Source organism: Lontra canadensis, unplaced genomic scaffold (assembly GCF_010015895.1).
Source record: "Lontra canadensis isolate GAN:19392208 unplaced genomic scaffold, GSC_riverotter_1.0 scaffold75, whole genome shotgun sequence".
In the NCBI taxonomy this organism is placed as follows: domain Eukaryota; kingdom Metazoa; phylum Chordata; class Mammalia; order Carnivora; family Mustelidae; genus Lontra; species Lontra canadensis.
The window spans coordinates 988264-1008205 of record NW_022631069.1 but is presented as its reverse complement, the minus strand read 5'-3'; the positions used below and the strand labels follow the sequence as shown (position 1 = coordinate 1008205).

The 19942-nt window shown below is 50.4% G+C and overlaps 1 protein-coding gene across 1 annotated transcript in view; it reads left to right on the top strand.

Annotated features, from left to right (window-relative positions):
• The first annotated feature begins 4399 nt into the window (after positions 1 to 4399).
• The window catches only part of PHGDH (phosphoglycerate dehydrogenase), a 31031-nt gene continuing 15488 nt past the window's right edge, over positions 4400 to 19942 (top strand). Inside the window, exons 1-5 of the mRNA XM_032881307.1 lie at positions 4400 to 4631; positions 11751 to 11902; positions 13572 to 13637; positions 18053 to 18107; positions 18208 to 18306. Coding sequence (XP_032737198.1) covers positions 4494 to 4631; positions 11751 to 11902; positions 13572 to 13637; positions 18053 to 18107; positions 18208 to 18306 — 510 coding nt within the window. The 5' untranslated portion in view covers positions 4400 to 4493. The remainder of the gene's footprint in view (positions 4632 to 11750; positions 11903 to 13571; positions 13638 to 18052; positions 18108 to 18207; positions 18307 to 19942) is intronic.

The following is a 19942-nucleotide window of genomic DNA, read 5'->3' as shown; positions in this document are numbered from 1 at the left end:
ATGGGATCTGGTGAGAAACAGATCCACTCAGCAATCCTTTACTGAAATCAAGTTATCTGGAAAATAAAATAGGTATTCAGAAGAACAGCAAAGGAAAGGAGTTGCAGAATCAGAAGGGATTTTTTTATACAAACTATGATAAAATCTGGAGAATTCTCCCTGTACCAAGTCAAAGTACACCTTGCTACTGACCACACCTGTCACATGCAGTCTTCCTCTCTTCTGGAACAGTGCTGGGTAAAAGCCAAGACTCACCTTGGACCATCTCTTTGAACATGCACACCAGCCTTTCCATTAATATATTCTTCCTGCGGAAAAATTACAATACAATTGATTAGCTAAGAGGATTTTTTTCTTTTTAATATTTGGTAGTATTTGGATGAAAGAGTATTTTTCTCTTAATTTTGATCTGGTTGCTCCCAAAACTTTTTCAGACATTTACTGGCTCAGGATGGGTTCCTTTCTCAGGTGGTTAACTTCATCCATTCATTGATTCCTATTAGTTTCACTGTCTGAGAGCTGCCTTTTCAAGATCTGACTGTGCTTCACTGAGTCGTTCCAGGTGCCAAACAAGGGACCCACCTCTCTGCTAATCGCTGTTGTCATGGTTTTCACTGTCATCATTATCATAATGACAAAACAGCACTGTAAAAAGGAGTCTTTTGGGTGTAAAATATAGAATGATCATTTTAAAACTTAATACTTTGCCCTCCTTATAACTAAACTTCAGTGGTTTCCCATCCTACTTCAAATAAAATCTAACCCCCTCAGCCTGGTGGAGTGGTCAGCTGTTGGTGTTGCCAGCCTGCCCTCCAATCCCCACTCCCCTTCTTTTGGTTTAGTACCCTGAAGCTTCCTCAGAGGACCCATTTTCCTCATAGTCTTTGCATATATTCCAGATGAAACTTTCCTCAGATGTGAAGTGGGTGCTTTCCTCAAGACTGACCAGTCAGCATATCCATTCCCCCGGCCTCAGGGATAGGTTCAGGGATGGAACCATGACCCCTGTTGACCTAATGAGGATCAGGTATGAGAATATTGTGGCGGGTGCCTGAGTGGCTCAGTCATTAAGCATCTGCCTTCAGCTCAGATCATGATCCCAGGTTCCTGGGATCAAGCCCCGAGTTGGGCTCCCTGCTCTATGGGAAGCCTTCTTTTCCCTCTCCCACTCCCGCTGCTTATGTTCCCTCTCTCGTTGTCTCTCTCTCTCTCTCTCTGCCAAATAAATAAATAAAAATCTTTAAAAAAGAGAGAGAAAATATTGTGGCAATTCTTAGAAAATGAGTACAATCTTCTAGGATTGCAAAACTGCTAAGAATTTTTGACTGAATCTTAGAGTCTTTGTTAACTGGTGACATTCTTGTCACATCTTGCTTTTCTGGAAATGAAGCGAAGTCAGATAAAACAGAGAAGGGGAGAGAGACAGATTGCCAATGACACCAGTCTGAGCTCATTTCTGTCTACCGTTGATCTTCTCAGACACCTTGAGCCAGTTTTTAATTTGTATCCACAGAAGTTCAGACTATTTACATGGCCCGAGGGCTCTGTCGTCTCTTGATCTCTGTATCTCATCTCATACCTCATTCCCCCTTTCATCTCTGTATGACAGATGATCTTTCCTACCCAAGTGACTTTATTCTTACTGTCCTCTTCCCCCCTGAACATTCTTCCAAATGTTCTCCCCTGGCTCTTCCTCCACCTTCAGATCTCAGCTTAAGTGCTGCTCTTCTCAGAGATTTTCCTGACTGTCCGACTGGGCTGCACACAGCACACAGCACACACACTCACGTGCTGGACCACGAGTCCCCGGAGGGCAGGCACCGAGTGTGACTTGTTCAGCATTGTTATCCCGGGCCGTGGCATTGCGCCCAGCACACAGTAAGTGCTACAGGAATATCTGGGAACAAGTTCCTTGAATGTGCCAGACTTGTTCTGCTTTGCCCTCTGCCTAGAATCTCTTTCCTCCACTCTTTGCAAAGTGACTTATTTCAGTGTCAACAGAAGTATCTTTTTCTTGGAAAGCCCCTTCCCGGTTGTAAACTCTAACCTGGATGCCCCCACATCCCAGCCTCTCTATCATGTCACTCTGTTTTGTATTCTTCATCATACTTTCACATCCTGAGGTTATCTTGTTCCATTTTTCACTTATTTATTTTCTGGCTCCAAACAGAACATAAGCTCCATGAGAGCGGGGACCATGTTTGTCCCCTTCAAAGTTTCATTCCCAGCACCCTCAGCAGTGCCCGGCACATAACGGGCTCTCAATAAATGTGTTGGTTGTCTGATTGAATGAATGAATGAATGAATGAAAGCCAAGCATTACAGTTTGGACTCATTGAGTGCTTTGCATATTGTTACAACAATCTTATGAAGTAAGCATTTTCCTATTAGCCCCATATTACAGAGAAGTAAGCATTTTCCTATTAGCCCCATATTACAGAGTCTAAGAGAAACCATGTAATTTGCCCAAGTTCACATAATCAGTAATGTCAGTGCTGGGATTCAAATTCAGATGTGCCTGTTTTGCAGATGACAATTCATCATCTACTTATCAAAACAGGTTTTATTACTCCTAATGTGACTTTGGAGATCACAGCCCGGCTCCAAGTAAAAAAATAGGATTCCTACCTCTCCCCTTTCCCTCTCTCCCATGGACCTTATCCTATAAAGACAGAGTAGCTGGACCGCTGTGGCTCCTGCCCCCTCAGATGTGTGTGGGGGGGCCTGATGGGCTCACACTACACAAGGAAGCAGGGGAGGGCACATTATTTGTGGGTTTCAGCTCCAAAAGACAGAACTAAGCAGGGGCTGGCCTGGGCTGCCACTAGGACCTTTCTCCTAAACTCACTAATCAGAATGTCTCTCTTCCCAAGGGGCTGGGGCTCAGGGAGGGGAGGGAGTGAGGGGTCTTAAGAGAATGGCAGAGTTATTTTCTTAATACTTGCAAGAAGGCCAAAGTTCCTATTTTATGGATGGAAGCCATAACATGGGGTGGGGGAGATAGTATTTCCTCTGCTCCTAGGCTGATTGTACAAGCAAAATCCTCCACTTACAGTTGATGTTGGAGGTAGGGGTGAATGGTGGGAATGGGGCGGAGGAAGGGGAGCGGTGCAGAGAGATATTGTCTCCATTAGCAGTGCCAGAGTTCAGCTCAGCTAATATAAGCAGATCCCACCTAAAAAGTCACTCAGGGCCACTGTATTACTTTGGAGTGTGGTTCAACTCCTCCCCAGGGCAAGGCCCCTGCTGGGCAGGCTGATGTTTCTGCACTTTGGTTTCCGGGACCCCTAGGCATCTCCTCCAGCTAGTCTTCACGCCATGGGCCTCTGTAAGTGTCACTTCTTCTCTCCCTGGTTATTTCAAGATTAGACAATTGACAAAGAGCAGCTTGAAGGCAGATAATATTTTACTTATCACCATATCCTCAGGTCTTCTCAGAGTCCTGGACTTCTAGGAGGATCAGAGTGTCTTATGAAAGGCAGTGTTGCTGGAAGCCTTCTTGGTGCTCCCAGATGAAGCTGGGTGTTTCTCAGGACCAGGGCGCACGCTGGCTGAGGATAGCTCGCTGCTGGATAAACTGAATTCTCATTCACCTAGGAGCACGCCTGCTTCTCCTCTGCTTCTGATCCTAGAGGGCCTTAAATAACCCCAAATGGATTTTTAACCCCCCCGCCAGTATTTCCAGAAAGAGGGGCATAGGATAGGCACGTTTTGTTGTGGGGTTTAAACATAAAGGAGTTCAGAGCTGGGAAGTGTCTCCTTGGTCATATACAAATTAGATCAGACTGACATCATACATCCTTTTGTCTTTTCCTAATTACAGAGAAAGTGGAGGAAGAGGAGAATGGGGAACTTGAACGCAAATTCTGGCTGCTCTGAATGCATCCTGGTCTCTGTTCTCTTTCAAACTCATAATTCTCAAGGCATGGTTCATTTGTAATTAAGCACCGCTTTGTGAGGTCTCAGGAAGTTTCCTATTGGTTTTCACTATGTAATTTTCCGGTCTGCCTTTGGTACCCTCGGTGTCAGCCCACCAGAGGATGTCCCAGGCTCTTCACTATCCAGGACGGTGCCTTGCACATAACAGGTGCATGCAGTAAATGCTTGTGAAGGAATTTTTCTTCGGAAGAAAAAAGTGAGCTTGAAACATTTCTCTCAGGCTGAGATATGAATCAGCTAGTCAGCGCAAATTGTGTTTCCATGCTCACCCGGCGTAGGCAACGGCTTTCGCTGAGATTGAGAAATGCATCGCTGGAGAATAATAAAGTGGGCGGGGAACTGAAGGCTCGAGCCTCGAGGAGGAGGCGGAGTCTCCGAGAGTTCGAGTATTTTCGTCCAATCAAAAGGAGGCGGTAGGAGCAGAAGGGGGAGATAAAAGGGGAGCGGGAGATCAAGAATCCTGCCCGGTTACACCAGCCCGGCAGGCGGAACTACAGCTTCTGAGGTGCTTCTGCCCCGCGAGCAAGCGGCCCACTCCGAGGCCGACTCCAGCAATGGCCTTTGCAAATCTGCGGAAAGTGCTCATCAGTGATAGCCTGGACCCTTGCTGCCGGAAGATCCTGCAAGATGGAGGGCTGCAGGTGGTGGAGAAGCAGAACCTGAGCAAAGAGGAGCTGATAGCCGAGCTGCAGGTAGGACGAGCGGGAGAGAGACAAGGGTTCGCTGGCATCTCCTGCCGAAACCCGCCGGCCCGCGCCGGGGCCAGCGCGCCCCGCCCCCACTCCCCGTCTCCGGTTCCAGTCAATCCTGGGGCCTCCCGAGATTGGGGGCTGGGGGAGGGAGAAGCAAACTGTGGCGAGCTGCAGGATGCAAACTTTGCGTTCAGTTTGCAACCGCGTGTTTCACGTTAGCTCGCTTCCCGCGAGCGCTTCGAAGTGCAGGCTGCTCCAACTGGCCCTGCGGGCTGCCCGCGGGATGCCAGCGTGCGCCTCCCCAGAGCCTTCGCGCACAGTGGCCCTGGCAGCCCTGCACGGCGGGGGGAAGGGGCGCCAAAGGGGCTTCCGCGCGGGGAGCCCAGGGACCCGCGATCCTTCCCGGACTAAGTCCTGCTTAGTCCGGCCGAGTCCAGCTTTCCCGGGGGCCCCAGCCTGTCTCGTGGCAGCTGGAGAGACTGCAGGCGAGGCGGCTGGGCTAGGGCAGCAAACGCCGTACCCGCTTTTCGTCTGATGCAAGACCGCCGCGAGTTTTCCCCGCCCCTCGGCCTCCAGGGAGCCGTCGGAGGAAGTGGGGGGGGGGGCAGGCAGGGGGCGCCGGAGGTCCCCGGGCCGCCCACGCAGCACCCTCCCGTCCCCTCTCAGGGATTCGGGCTTAGTTCCTGCCCGCCTGCCCCACCGTTGGCCTCAGTCGCTGGTCAGGAATCAGACTCCGATCCCAAACGCCCCCAGGAAATTTCTGTTTCTTGGCAAATCATTCTCAGACATGTATCAGTTTGTCGTGCTGCATAGTTGGCGCCGTCTACTTCAGATCCTTCTCTCCCTGTTAAGGGTCCTGTTTGTAAGACTTGTGAGGTTTCTCTCCCATGTTTGTAAGGTGCCCTCGTGCAGGACATTTACTTTGTGAGCTCGTGACTCCAGTTCCCGCACCCAGCACGCCCGGGGGCTGATGTCCCACGTTCAGTGGATTCTCTCCCCCACAGCCCCGCTCTGCCGCCTACTACCAACCTCGCTCAACCCCCGCCCCCTTCCATCCCCTCCATTTTCTTCCGAGAGGGCCCCTTGAATGACACCACAGAGGCAGCTGTGCCGGAACCACATAGAAACTGTGCTCCCTTTTATCTGCTGCTGTGTTTCAACACGATGCGGCCCCCCACCCACACCCCCTCCACCGCCATGGTGCTGTATCTGAGTACTTAAGAGAGTAAGTCCCCTACTGTCCTGTACTTAGAGAAGCATCTGAGTCCCTGCCTTCAGGAAGCTTTTGGACTAGTTAGGGAGCCTGACCAACACCCCCAGGACACCCCAGGATTGAACAGATGGCACAGTACTTGAGTGCCAAGGGAGACCACCCAGCAGCCTAGCCCCTGCCTGCTCTGCTGCTCTGAAAGTAGAGAAAAGGGGGATGATTAACCTAAATTGGGTGGGAAGACAGGGGTCACGACCTGATCCTTGGAGCAGGATGGACGGGAGGCAGGCACCTTCTGCTTGTCCCCTCCTCTTTTGTATGCGTGTTGTCAGTGGCCTTGGCTCAGGGCAATGGCCAGAAGGCAGTGCCGTGGCCTCTAGAGCTGCCTCTGATCCTCACCTCTCTGCCAGATCGCCAGATCGCCAGAGCACCAGGTTGGGACGAGTGTCCTCACTTGGGGCTTTGCAACTTTCTTGTGGAAATTAGAAATCTGAATTTGTATGATTTCTAGGGAGGGGGGGCAGGTGGGATAAAGGCAGAACTGAGAAGAACGGAAGTCCTCTCCAGCAGTGGGGGGGGGGTTCCATGAAGTTGGGAAGTTGGCTGGGTGGGTTGCTGGAGTCTGGCCTGCAACTTGGAGGACATTTTAAAGGCCCTGAAAACTCCAAGCAGGAGAGGAGGGAGGAGTGTTTGTCTGCTGGCTGGTGTCATGGCTGGGCTGTGAGGGGAGCCCCCAGCCTTCCGTCTGTCTTTGTAAAACATTCGCTTCAGAATGCAGGATAGCCCACCTGGGCAGCCCACTGGAGGGGCCACATGTCCACACTGTGTCTTTTCATTCTGGGTGGAGAGGTGTCCGCATACGTAGTGCCCCTTGCCTTCGCCCACTGAAATCTTTAATACCGCTGGACTCTTGATCACATTGCCTGCCCAGGCCTGGCCTCTGTTCCCACACCTCGGTGTTCTGGGCAGACACGGTCTGCTCTCGCTCACTCTGTGGTCTGGAAGTACAGTTACCACCTCCCCCCCCGCCCCCTGCAATTGAGAATGGGGCTTTTCAGACTCCAAGCGAGTCATCGCACATTGGTGGGTAGTGATGTTGGTTTACTTGGTCGTGATTAGCATTTTAAAAAACAAATGAAGTGAGGCAGATAGGCTTAGTAGGGTGTCCTGAAATTTGTTTCAGTTATATGGGTAGTGGTGGTGCCTGTGTGGTTTGTGAGTATAAAATCACAACTTAAACGTATGTTTCTTACTGTAAGTCGTAGTCAAAAACGTTTGGAAAACACTGGCTTGGAACCACGGGGCATCGTGTTCAGAATTCACAAAACTCTTGGACTCTCAGCTTGAGGATTCTTTTTCTCCCTCTGCCCTGCTCCTGCCCCAGTGTGTGCACTCTCTTTCTCTCTAAGCTAAAAATAAATGAATCTTTGAAAAAAATTAGCAAGTTCTCAGCCCTTGCATTAGGGCTTAATTTGCAGAAGTTAAATAGACATTGACTAAATCAGAAACATGCATATTGTGCCAAACCATTCCTTCCCGCATTGCCTGGCTGGGGAACAATGACCTGGAGAATTTGGCTTTGCGTCTGATTTAAGTTAGAGGCACCCGCCATGCTGGAGTCCCCCTCAGGGCCAATCTGTTGTCCTGGGTGGGGGGGGGGGGGGGGGGGGGGGAAGGAAGCGTGTTTGAACTTGAGAGATGTGAATGGCTTTCTACTACTGAGTTAGCATAGTTTTTCTGGAACAACTATAAATCCAGCAGAAGAGTGGCCATTTTCCAGCTCTAAGGCAGCTGTGGAGAGCAGTTGAGAGCAGAATGGGTGAGGTTTTGAGAGGGGCCAAAATGGCCTGCAGGACACAGGGGAAAAGAAAGTCGTAGTCATGGCAGACAGCACTGAGGATGTGGGAGGATGTGCTTTAAAGGCCCGCAGTTTGCATAAGTAGAGTAGAGGAGCAGGCAGTGTGGGGCCAAGCCTGGGTGGATGCTGTGACCTGAGGAGGGTATGGTATGGGGGGAGGGGGAACAGGGGTTTTGAGGAGTCACCATTATGTGCTAATCGAATGTATCAATTGGTGATGCAATTTAATGAACTGGGGGGTGGCAGAGGGTGTTAGGAGACCTTGAAAGCTAGTGGGTCCTGGCAGGTGGGATGTGGCGCTCAGTGTGGATCCAGATCGACTGAAGGGGAGTCTCCAAAGGCAAATTCCCTGCTTGGGACAGGGGAGATCTGAATGAACATCTCTACTGGTCCGACTGGAGATTCTTCAGATTTCTGGCTTCAAAGTAAGCTTACTTCAGAGTAAGCATCAAGGCTGGGCCTGTTCAAGGCTAGTTGCGATGTTTCTGTGCTTGTCCTAGGCCCGTGAGCTTGGGGTAGGGTCCTGGAAAGCCTGCAGCCCCCACTTTGGAATACAGATTCCTAAGGTTTGGGGAGGGTGGTGGTTGCTTTTGGAGAAAGCATTCAAGGAGGCCAGATTCTTGGGGCCCCTCAGAAGAGGACTTGGGCCTCAGATTTGGGCTCAGGAATTTGATACTAGAGCGCCAAGGTGAGAAGATCGTGACCCTTTGGGTGGTCCTGCTCCAGGCCTGCTTCTTGTCAGTTGGCCCTTGGTCCTGGACTGATCATTTCCAAGGAAGCTTGACATCCTCAGTGTGTTACCAGTGACCCTAGGTACCAGAGCTGGCGGTGAAGGAATGCACCTTGAAAATGTGCTCACACACCACCAAATTGCTCTCTCTGGGTTGTGCAATTTATAATCCTTTTTCCCTGCACTCTCACCGACATTGACTATTACCATTTTTCATTTTGTCAGTATGATGCCTAAAAACTCCCACGTTTTAAAATCTACATTTTATTATTTTTTAAAGATTTTATTTATTTATTTGAGAGAGAGACAGAGATAGCAAAAGAAAGCACCATAACTGGGAAGGAGAAGAAGAAGCAGACTCCCTGCTGAGCAGGAAGCCTGATGCTGGGACTCGATCCCAAACCCTGGGATCATGACCTGAGCCGAAGGCATATGCTTCACCGACTGAGCCACCCAGGTGCCCCCAAAATTTATTTTCTTGATATCTAGCAGTTTAAGAGTCTTTATAAATTACTGGCCACTTTGTATTTCTCCTGTGAATTGCCTACTAGGACCTTTGTCCGTTTTTACACTGGGATCTTCAGCATTTAAGAAAATGATTTATAGGAAGCCTTGATTATTTTTGGTGATGAATCTTTGTTCTGTCATGTATAGTGCAAGGATTTTCCCCCATTTTAAGCCTATCACTTGTCTAACTTTGTTTATGGGATCTTTTCCATGAGAAATTTACATTTGAAAATTGGTAGAGCATGCAACTCTTTTTTTTTTCTTTTAAGATTTGATTTTATTTATTTGACAGAGAGAGAGAGAGATCACAAGGAGGCAGAGAGGCAGGCAGAGAGAGGGGGGAAGCAGGCTCCCCGCTGAGCAGAGAGGGCTTGATTCCAGGACCCTGAGATCATGGCCTGAGCCGAAGGCAGAGGATTAACCCACTGAGCCACCCAGGCGCCCCTAGAGCATGCACCTCTGATCTTTGGGGGTCATGGGTCCTAGAGCTTACTTAAAAAAAAAAAAAACAACAAAAACAATTGACATTTGAAAAGTTATCAGTATCAAATTTATCAGTATTTTCTTTTATGCTTTCTGGGATTTATGCCTTGCTTATGAAGCTTACCCATCCTGAGATCATAAAAATATCCCCTTATATTTTCTACTAATGCTTACTTTTAAAAAATTCTTTAATTCTTCTGGATTTTTAAAAATCTGTAGTGAGGTTTTTTCCTGATTTTTCCTAATACCTTTTATTGCATAGCTCTTCCTTTCCCCATCAGTTTGGCATACATGGGTTTGTCTGTCTGTCCCAGACATACATGGGTCTGTTTGTCAGGTGCCTATCTAGTTCTCTTGATCAGTTTGTCAGTTTCAGAACATTTTTCTCCTGTCTCTCTCCTTATTCTTATGCTCATAAAACTCTTGAGTGCTGTCATATAGATCTGATGCCTCCTTATCACAGTCAAGAGAAGGTATTTCCCATGGTTGATTTTTGATCATGTTACTCATTTGAATTATTTAGGGAAGGAAGGTGGTGTGGGGAGAATGGTGAGGGTAGGTTTCCACCAGCCTCTCAAATCGCTGAATTCATGTATTCAGTGAAGTGTTTTAGCATCAGCTATAGAGATAACCCTGCTTTAGAGATATAAAATATAGATGAGGAGACCGAATTGGAGGTCAGACAGAGGATACCCGAACGTAAAACAGATGATTGAAAGGTCGGGGGAGGGTGCGATATTGAGTCCAGAGTTGTTGGTAAAGGTTTCATGGAAGAGAATTTGACTGTGCCTTGCCAAGTTGGTAGTAGGTGGCCAGGCAGGGGGAGCCTTTTCTTTGGAGCCAAGTGCAGTGGACTTGAATGTGAGATAGTCAGCAGTGTCCCCGTCTGCCCAGGCATTGGCTGATGTTCAACTAGGCTGCTTTATAGGGAGGAATTCCAAGCACCCTCAAGATTCCCCTGGCCTTGGCCAGTGTTGGCAGTTAGCCCAGATGGGGTGGCTCCTGTTTGGTTGCTCTAACCTTTCCATGTCTGTGGCCTTATATATTCTGAAATCACAACATACATGTGTACTGGTGAGTTTTGGGGTGTCTGGCACTATGAGCCTCTTGAAGGGTAAGCTGTGACTTCTTCATCTTGGCTTGACAGAGTCTAGCATGATGCCGGATGCATACTGATCAGACACCCAGTAGATGGAAGGAGGGCATGGAAAGGACAGGAGGAGGGGACATGGGCATCCTTAATCTTGGTGGGCTTCAGTGTCTCATCTCTGAAATGGAGTCGGACCAGAGGCTTATGTGTTGCTTGGAGCGTCACGTTCTGAGGCTCTGTTGCCGAACTGCAGACCTGAAAGGGCTTGGGGAGACTGGGAGGGGTCCTGCATCTGGCTGTCTATGGAAATTGCAGAGATGTTTACATCATTGGTGTCAGATCAGATGTGAGAATGACCTGAGGTTTCCAACCCTCTTATTTTATAAATGAAGACCAGGAATGGGGGTGGGGTGACTTAGCACCGTGACCACATCCAGCGTCCTGGTCCCCAGCGTGCTGCTTTTACAACAACACTTGCTTCCTTACCAACCTTGGACAGCCATTTTGGGACAGAGCGTGTCCTTGCTTGCTCTCCATTTCTTGGGGACTCTTCTTGGGTGTTCAGGCAACAACGTCCTTATTCTGAGAAGATATCACTGGATTCTGGATCAGCCTAGGAAAGACTGTCTTGGGGGCTAGCTTAGCCCAAGAAAAGCAGCTATGATGAATCCAGAAAATACTTATTTTTTGCATATGTATATTTTGAGTCCAAAATTGCTGGCGTATCTGAGCAGCTATAGACCAGTTTAATTGTTCTCCCTTCCTGCCCTTACTTTGGACTCTATTATAGGAAGTGTCTTTCTTTCAACAGTTTATCATTTGTTCATGTCTTAGTTATTCAGCCAGCTGGTACTTACTGAGTGCCTTCCATGTGCTGGTCATTGGGGCTTTCAAAGTAGAGTTCAGTCCCGCCTCGCCCCTTCAGCTACACCGTGTCCGATGGTGGAGGTGCTGTCCACTGAGCATGAGGCAGAGAGCGTATCGGGTTGTACCTGTCCTTTCTCATTTCCTCCTCACACATGTGAGGAGACCATGTCTCAGGGTCGTAGCTCATAGGGGATGGAGCTTGGATTTGACCCCAGACCTGCCTGCTTGGCATCCCCTTCTGGGTGTGGTTGCCATCCACTTCCTTTCTCTGAAGCTATCCACCCAGCCAGCATGCAGGAACGCTCACTTTGGGCAAAGAGGGGCTAGGAGGTCTTAAGGACCCACTGTGGATCCAGATGTTTCTTTTGCCTCAGGACTGTGAAGGCCTCATCGTCCGCTCGGCCACCAAGGTGACTGCGGATGTCATCAACGCCGCAGAGAAGCTCCAGGTGGTGGGCAGGGCGGGCACCGGCGTGGACAACGTGGACTTGGAAGCTGCCACCAGGAAGGGCGTTCTGGTCATGAAGTAAGTCGTGGAGCTCGGCAGGGGTGAGGGTGGAGGCTCACCGGGCAGGGGGAGGGAGCTTTTCGATTAGAGAAGGCGGGGTCATCCACAAGGATGCCTGGGCCAGGCTGAGTCCAGACAGGTGGTCCGCACTCACAGCATTGGGGTTCCCCAGGTTCTCGACAAGGAGGCTCCCTTTGTGATCTCAGATCCCTTCACAAACCTGCTCTGCAGACATTTGAACTGTAGCCTGGTTGGGAATCAGAAGAACATTAGCGAATTTAGCTGCCTTTCCTGCCCCAGCACTCTCCGTTTTTCTGGCTGGAGCCCGGTGTTCGTTAGCTCTGGCTTGCTTGGTCACCCGCCCCAGGCAGGTACACGGGGTGTGCCCGCTGAGTGGCTCTGCATTCTTTCCCTTCCTCACGGCCCCTCACCCTTCGGCAACCAGGACCCCCATTTTTCTTTTCACACTCCGGTACCTAGAGAGAAAGGGTCCTCCCTAGAACGGTTTTTGCAGAAACTCAGCGCAGAGGTTGTGACTTGCACGCCAGGCCTTGGCCACACATGCTGCTCGTTCCTGTCTGGCACTTAGATGGTGTGGCAAGGTAATTGTCGCCCGCTTCTTCGTCCCCAAGCCCATTCTCTTCCCTTGGGAGGCTCAGTGTCCTCAAAACCGTTCTCTCCCTTGCCTCCACTTCTCCTATAGCGTAGGAGTTAATTGGTCATCGGGCTGAGGTGAATACCCAGCCGAGGGAAGGTGGAATGGTAGCGCTTCCTACCCTCTTGGCCTGGGTACGGAGGCAGCGCCCCCCAGCACTACAACCCTTCCTGCATCCCAGTACAGCTGGTTCGCAGGGTTAGGCAGGAAGCTAGGTGAAAGGATGGACTCTGAGAATCCTTTTCTCTTGCCTTTTTTTATTTTGGGGGGGGGGAGGATAAGATCTCTTGACTTTTCCCTCCTTGTAACCTTCATTTCCAGAGGTGAAAAGATCCAATAGAGGAAAAAGGAGGGTGAACATGTATGATAATAAATTATTCCAAACCAAGCAAACAAACAAAAGAGCCTTTGAGAAAGGGAAAATAGTTTCATGGGTTTCAGCTCTTTTCTCCTTTCTGTGAAGTGGGCCGAGTCAGCATGGCCCCGTGTGTTAAGGTGTTAGGAAGCTTTCTCGCTTCAGAACTTGCTGAGAGATAGGAGGAGAAGTCAGACAGGTGGAGATAAAAATCCTAGCTTTGTTGCTGACAGAACCCGGGCTGGGCGGCTTGATGAAGGTGTGTGGGCAGTGGGCTGACCTGAATTTGATAGGCTTGCTCACCCATCTGGGGCACGGCCTCAGGATGAGTGATGGCTGGGAGCAGCAGGAATCTGTGCTCCCCGTAGGCAGGTGGATCCTGAAACAGGAGGAAAATGAAATGCTGAGCCACACATGTATCTCCCAATCAAGTGAGGCACTTCTCGGCCTTGGGAGAAGTGAGCTTGGGGAGAGAGGCCGGCTGTGTTTCCCTAACTGGAGTCCCTCGGTGTGACAACATAAAGCCAGGGTGGGGGTTTTCCCTCCAGCCCTGGGATTAGGGCAGGTGTCCATCGGAGAGCCCAGGTGGGAGGCATAGGGTGGTGGTTTCTGTCTGGACAGGAATGGGAATATGGGGTCTGGACCCACTGGTGTCTCCTTCCTTCTTCCATCTTTAGCACCCCCAATGGGAACAGCCTCAGTGCTGCGGAGCTCACCTGTGGGATGATCATGTGCCTGGCCAGGTAAGTCCCCGTCTTCCCAGCAGAAACAGCCTCTGGTGTGTCCCTGTGTCCCTAAATGAAGTGACCTGGAGAAGGGTGGAAACACTTTGACTGGGCACTGTGTGCACTGCCAAGAACCTTCCAGGCCACCCTTCCTTTATGAAACACTCGATACCCTGTTCTGGCACACAAAGGACAGGTGGCTTCTCGAGAAGGGATCGGGTGGGGGAGGGGCACTTGTGTGGCTGCTCCTTTGCAGTGTTGTCTTTCCCTCCTCCATAGGCATTTCCTGCAGTCCATGCCATCCTCTGGCTTCTTGAACCTCTAAACCTTGAGCATGCAGTTTCTGCTCCCTGGAATATTCTTCCTCATCATCTTTTTTTTTTTTTTTCCCCCTGAGTCTTTCCAGTACTTTATTTTTATCATACTCATTATTAAAAATCCAACTTCACATAGGTAGAAAACAAACAGTGCTCAACATTTTTTATTTAGTTTGGAACATTTTTGAGTGAATTAATGCCAAAAGGTACCAGCCTCTGTACCTCAGAGACTTCTCATACCCCAGAGGTTCCTAGACTTTGCTACACATTGATATCACCTGGGAGCTTAAAAAAAATGCTAATGCCTGGCATGCACCCCAGAAATTTGTATTTAGTTGGGATGGAGTGAAATATGGCATGGGGATTTTTTAATAAACTTTTTTTGTGGGGAGCTTTAGATGTAAAGAAAAGTTGTAAAGATAGTAGAAGGGCCCACACACCTCATACCCAGTCTTCCCTATTATTAATATCGGACATTAGTAGAGTAAATTGGTCACAATCAATGAACTAACATTGAGATAGTGATATATGATTTTTAACTAAAGTCTTCCCCATCATCTTTATCCGAGTAACTCTTATTCTTTTTTTTTTTTTAAGATTTTATTTATTTATTTGACAGAGAGATAAAGAGCACAAGTAGGCAGAGAGGCAGGCAGAGGCAGAGGGAAAAGCAGGCTCTCCACTGAGCAGAGAGCTGGTTGCGGGCCTCGATCCCAGAACCCTGGGATCATGACCTGAGCTGGAGGCAGATGGTTAACCAACTAAGCCACCCAGGCATCCCTGGGTAACTCTTATCCTTCAAGATTAAGCTCGACTGTTAGTTCATCTAGGAAGCTCTCTGGGTTCCCTGGCTAGGCTGTGTCCCTCACTGATTGCCCTGGCCTCCAGGGCTTACCTCTGTCGCTGGCTTTACATATCTTTATTGTGATAGAATGGAGTAAAAGCTGTACCTACCTGTGGATTCTTTTTTTTTTTTTTTAAAGATTTTATTTATTTATTTGAGAGAGAGAGAGCATGAGAAGAGAGTGGTCAGCAGGAGAAGCAGACTCCCCGCTGAGCAGGGAGCCCGATGTGGGACTTGATCCTGGGACTCCAGGATCATGACCTGAACTGAAGGCAGTCGCTCAACCAACTGAGCCAGCCAGGCGCCCCCCTACCTGTGGATTCTTAACACAAGGGAATCCAAATGGTCAAATGTCTTGCTCTTACAGCAGGAATTCTGGGGGTGTCGGCCTCTGGAGTAGAAGGGGACAACCTAGGAACCACTGGGTATGGCACAGAATGGGCCTGAGTCTTCTTCTTGTATTGGGCAGTAGAATGACTGTATTGAGGACTGATGTTGACTAAACCGTTGTGCGGTCAGTGGGGAGGGCAGGGAGTCTGCTAGGTTCCTTCACAGACCCTCAATCCTCAAACCAGGGGACCCAGGCAACCAGGACTCTACATCTCTACTTGGGCCTGAAACTTCTGGGTCTGAGAAATTACTCTTTTCCCCTCCCGAGACTTGTTCTCCCTCCTTCAGGGACAGGGTCTGGAGGAGTTGACCTTTGTTCTAACTCCTCCCCAAGATTTCTACCTGAGCTCCTAAGTATTCACTGCTACTCACCGGCCTGTGAAGAGAAGAGGAAACTGGAGAAAGGGAGGAGCAGGGCCAGTGTGCATAGCGGAAGGGACCAAGCCAGGAAAGGGCCCGTGAGCTGGCTGTCTGAGTCTTCCAGAACATCTGGGCTGAATAGATTTCCCCTGGAGAAGCCTCATGCGCTGGTTTCACCTGTGCTGTTAAATTCAGTGGTGTTTTTGTTTCTGTTTTTGAGTGACTAATCTGTAGCTCTCCATCTAATTAATTCTCTTACTCTTTTTCTGGAGATGGAAGGAAAGACTTGGGAGCCAGGAATGATTTTTGTCCTATTCCAGGACCAGCTTTATTTAAGAGAATAGGTAAAGGGGACACCTGGGTGGTTTAGTCAGTTAAGCATCTGCCTTTGGCTCAGGTCATGGTTTCAGGGTCCTGGGATCAAGTCCCACATTGGGCTCCTTGCTTAGCAGGGAGTCTACTTCTTCTTCTGCCTGCTGCTCCCTCTGCTTGTGCTCTCTCTCTATATATATGACAAATAAATAAATAAAATTTAAAAAAATAAAAATAAAGTGGAATGATTTCGAGGAAATGCCCCATTTCCAACCTCTTATCCAACAATTTCACTCATCAAAGATGCATCAAAATTAAGAACTAAGCACCCTATTAAGTAGGAATGGCCTAGGGGCATCTGGGTGGCTCAGTCAGTTAAGTATCTGCCTTCAGCTCAGGTCATGACATGATCTCAGGGGTCCTGGGATCGAGCCCCATGCCCCATGCCCGACTCCCTGCTCAGCAGGGAGTCTGCTTCTCCTTCCTCTGCTGCTCCCCCTACTTGTGTGCGCGCTCTCTCTCTTTCTCTGACAAATAAATAAATAAAAGGAGGAAGGGCCAGTCTGTTGTGGTTTCTCGTGTGTCTGCTCAGACTGTTTTCCCAGCAGGACAGTGACAACAGAGTGGGTGCTGTGGCTGGAAGCTTGAGAGCATTGAGCAATGTGGGTGGAGGGAGTGCCTGGATGGGCCTCGCACTGGGGGACTTTGAACAGACGGCAGAAGCTCCTGAAGTGCAGGGGAACAACAGTGACACAGAGAGGGAGAGAGGGGAAGGCAACCTCCATAGCTTTCATCTCACCCGCTTTACCTTCTCTTTCTGTAAGTCAGGATGGCTACCGCTAGGTTCTCGGTAAGCCCCTTGCCCACCTCGTCGTCCTCCCCAGATGCCCGGTGAGCAAGCACCCTGAAGTGCTAAAGGCTGGAGAGGACCCATGAGCAGCTGGAGGGGGCTGGGGATGTCCAGTGCCACCTGCCCTCTCGGATGGCACTGAGGACCCAGGAGGGCAGAGCGCAGGGCGTGAGCCAGACGTGGGAGGCGGTGGTTGGGCCCTGTCTCCCTTGGTCAGGGGCGTAGGAGCAGGTTCGCTTTGCTGAGCAGGGAGTACTTCCTCACGACAAGGTCATTGCCCTTGGGACATGGCTGACACAAGGACCCTCTCCTGGGGCCTGATGGGCAGAGCAGCGGGATGGAGCTTCTTCCCCATGAGGCTCGTCACTGAAGCTTTGGGAGTTTGCCTGTGAGATTGCAGGAGCACAGATCTCCCCTCAACCCGATCCTCAGATGGAAGCGTGTCCTGGCAATGTGTAGACATGAGAGAATGTTCTCTTATAAGAACTCAGTGAGATGGAGCATGGAAACAGTATGTTGGAGTCTCCCCTCCTTACGCACACGCACATGCGTATATACATGTACACATGCCACTCTTGAGTTTGTGGCTGGGAGGAAGGACTGCTTTTACATCCTTAGGAGGCTGACTGTGCTGGGAACGTGCTCGGCTTTGGGGCCATTCAGCTACTTCCGGTGGGATGGTGCTGTACAAGGGGTTGAAGCCCCCAGTTGTCTCTCCGTGCACTTGGGGTGAGCTTGACATGGGCTAAAGCGTGTCTGAGTGTTTCTCATGGAGTGTCTGAAATAGAGCAGACATTAGGACCCCCATGTTAACCAAGAGGAGGAGATAGGCTGGGGAGGGAGCTGCTTTGGGACAGGAGCTGGTATGGATTTGGCACACACCCACCCACCCAGTCTAGCCTTAGGGGCTTAAGAAACTCGCAAGGAAGAGTAAGTTCTCAGTTGTCCGCTGATTCAGTGGAGGGTGTAGGTTGCGGCCTTGGATGGAAGAGCAAAGCAAAAATCCTTGGACTTCTGGAGCACCTGATGTTATCAGAGCCCCTTGGTACCCCCATTTCATTAATCCACGAGCCCTGGAGGGTTGGTTCTTTTTACCAGCCTGGAGTCACTCAGTGGTTGGGGTAGAATCAGAGCCTTCTTCCAGAGTCCTGGGAGCTGGAGACAAAAATCCTGGGACTCCCACATCAGGTCTCACTGCTGGGTTTCCCTCTGCTGAATTCCCTTGACCCTCCTCCGTGTCTCTGCCCCTGAGCTGCAGACCCAGCCTGAGCTTGGGGGAATGACCGTCAGAGGGGGGCGCTGTGCAGAACTCATGTCACAGGACTGCATGGGCCCACTGAGCCTGCGTCTGTCCATGCAGGCAAATTCCCCAGGCGACGGCTTCCATGAAGGACGGCAAATGGGAACGGAAGAAGGTGAGTGGCCAGCCTTGCCTCGTCCCTCCCCGCTCAGCGGCCGAGGTCCCACTCGTGGTGCTTACTTTGGCCACTTTGCCTTTTGCTTCTCTGGTTGCAGTTCATGGGAACAGAGCTAAATGGAAAGATCCTGGGAATTCTTGGCCTGGGCAGAATTGGGAGAGAGGTGGCCACCCGGATGCAGTCCTTTGGGATGAAGGTAAGAGGTTGGTGAGCCCCTCTGACGTGGGGCTTCCTCGGGAGGGGCAGCTTTGCTTGAGAGAAGGTGAAGGCTTTTTCCTCGGAGGGTCTGACCGTCCTTCAGAGTCCCTGATGAAGTCGGCGCGGGCGCTGGGGAGGGGAGTGTTGGCTGCCCTTCTGGACACCTGAACTCAAAGTCTGGGTGCGCTTGGTGGAGGTGCCTCAGCTCTGGGTCCCAGCGGAGCTGTGGGGTCATGCAGCCTGCCCATCTTTTCCTCGCCTGCCACGAGGGCTCTTTGTTTGCCTGTGTCTGTTGCCTGTATCATTCAGAGAAACAGGAGCAAATGTGCAGCCTTCTGGCAGAGCAGTCCTTCATTCATCTTCTAGCTCCGTGCCACAGTGTGGACGGACAGAGCAGTGATGCTGTGAATGCTGTGAGATGGTGTTAAGGTGTGGTGGCTCGATCACCTCACCTATTGCTCAGAAATCCTTCCTGACCCGTTTCCTCCTAGGACCCGGTTTCATCCTGTTCTGGGAACTCCATGGTTCTTCTGGTTGAGGGAGGGTTGTCACCCCCTGAGGCCCATTCAGGAGACCTTGCAAAGGGGGAGGCCGTAGAACCACAGGAGACAACCCGTTGGGGCTGGTGATGGGGTGGCCAGGAGGGCCTGTGGACGTCTCCTTGTTCTCTCCTGGTTCACCATTCGCTGTTGGGGGGATGGTGTGTTCAAACTGCGGCCGCGAAGGCTTTCGTGAAACAGAAAGGAGAACAGTTTTGACAGCCAGATCATTTCTAGAAAAGTTGACATAGAGCTGCAATGGCATTTTCCCTTTCTCCCCTTCTTCCTCCCTTTCTCCATGTCGGCCCAGCTTCATAGAGTTCAAGGGAACCTTAGCGATTAATCCTTAATTTTATATTGACGTCTGGAGTTGGTTCGTTTTTGCGCAGGCCTCCAGCAAATGGAAGGTAGACAAGAGCCCAGATAGGCTTCCCGTGGTACTGCATTGAACCTCTTCCTCCCCGTCGTGTCCCTGCTCCCCCACCACATTTATTTATGCTGGCCAGACCACTTTCCTAAGCCTCAGCACATTTTTCTAGATCCTTGGACGAGGGGGAGGCGGCCCTGCAGGATCCACTGATCATGAGGACAAACCAAAGCCAGGCCCTCCTGTGCAGGGCTGGCCAGGTGCCATGCGCCACAAGGAGCGCTTTCCCTTCCTGTTTTGTGAGGGATTGAGGGAAAGGCTTAGCTCACAGAGAATTCTGATACTCAAATAGCAGGGGCCTGTAGTTAAGTATGACTCCGAGTGCAGTAGACAAACGGGAGCGCCTTGCTGATGACACAGAGACTTGGGGGAAGACGTGGCTCCCCTTTCCCCACGGCCTCTGCTGGTTCACTGGGAGCCTTCGTTCTCAGGGACTTGAAACTTTGGGCCAGTGACTTACCCAGACAGAAAGCCTCGCCTCATTTCCTGAGTTGTGGAGGTGACTGGTCACCTTCTCTGCTCATCTGGCCCTGTTCAGCAACTCAGCAGCTGCGGCGGGCTTCGGAGTGGCCCAGGGAGGGAGGCGAGTCCTCAACCCTGGGGTATGTGTTTGATTCAGAGAGGTCTTGCGCCTGCTCCTGAATGTGAATCCTGGTGTCTGGGCAGAC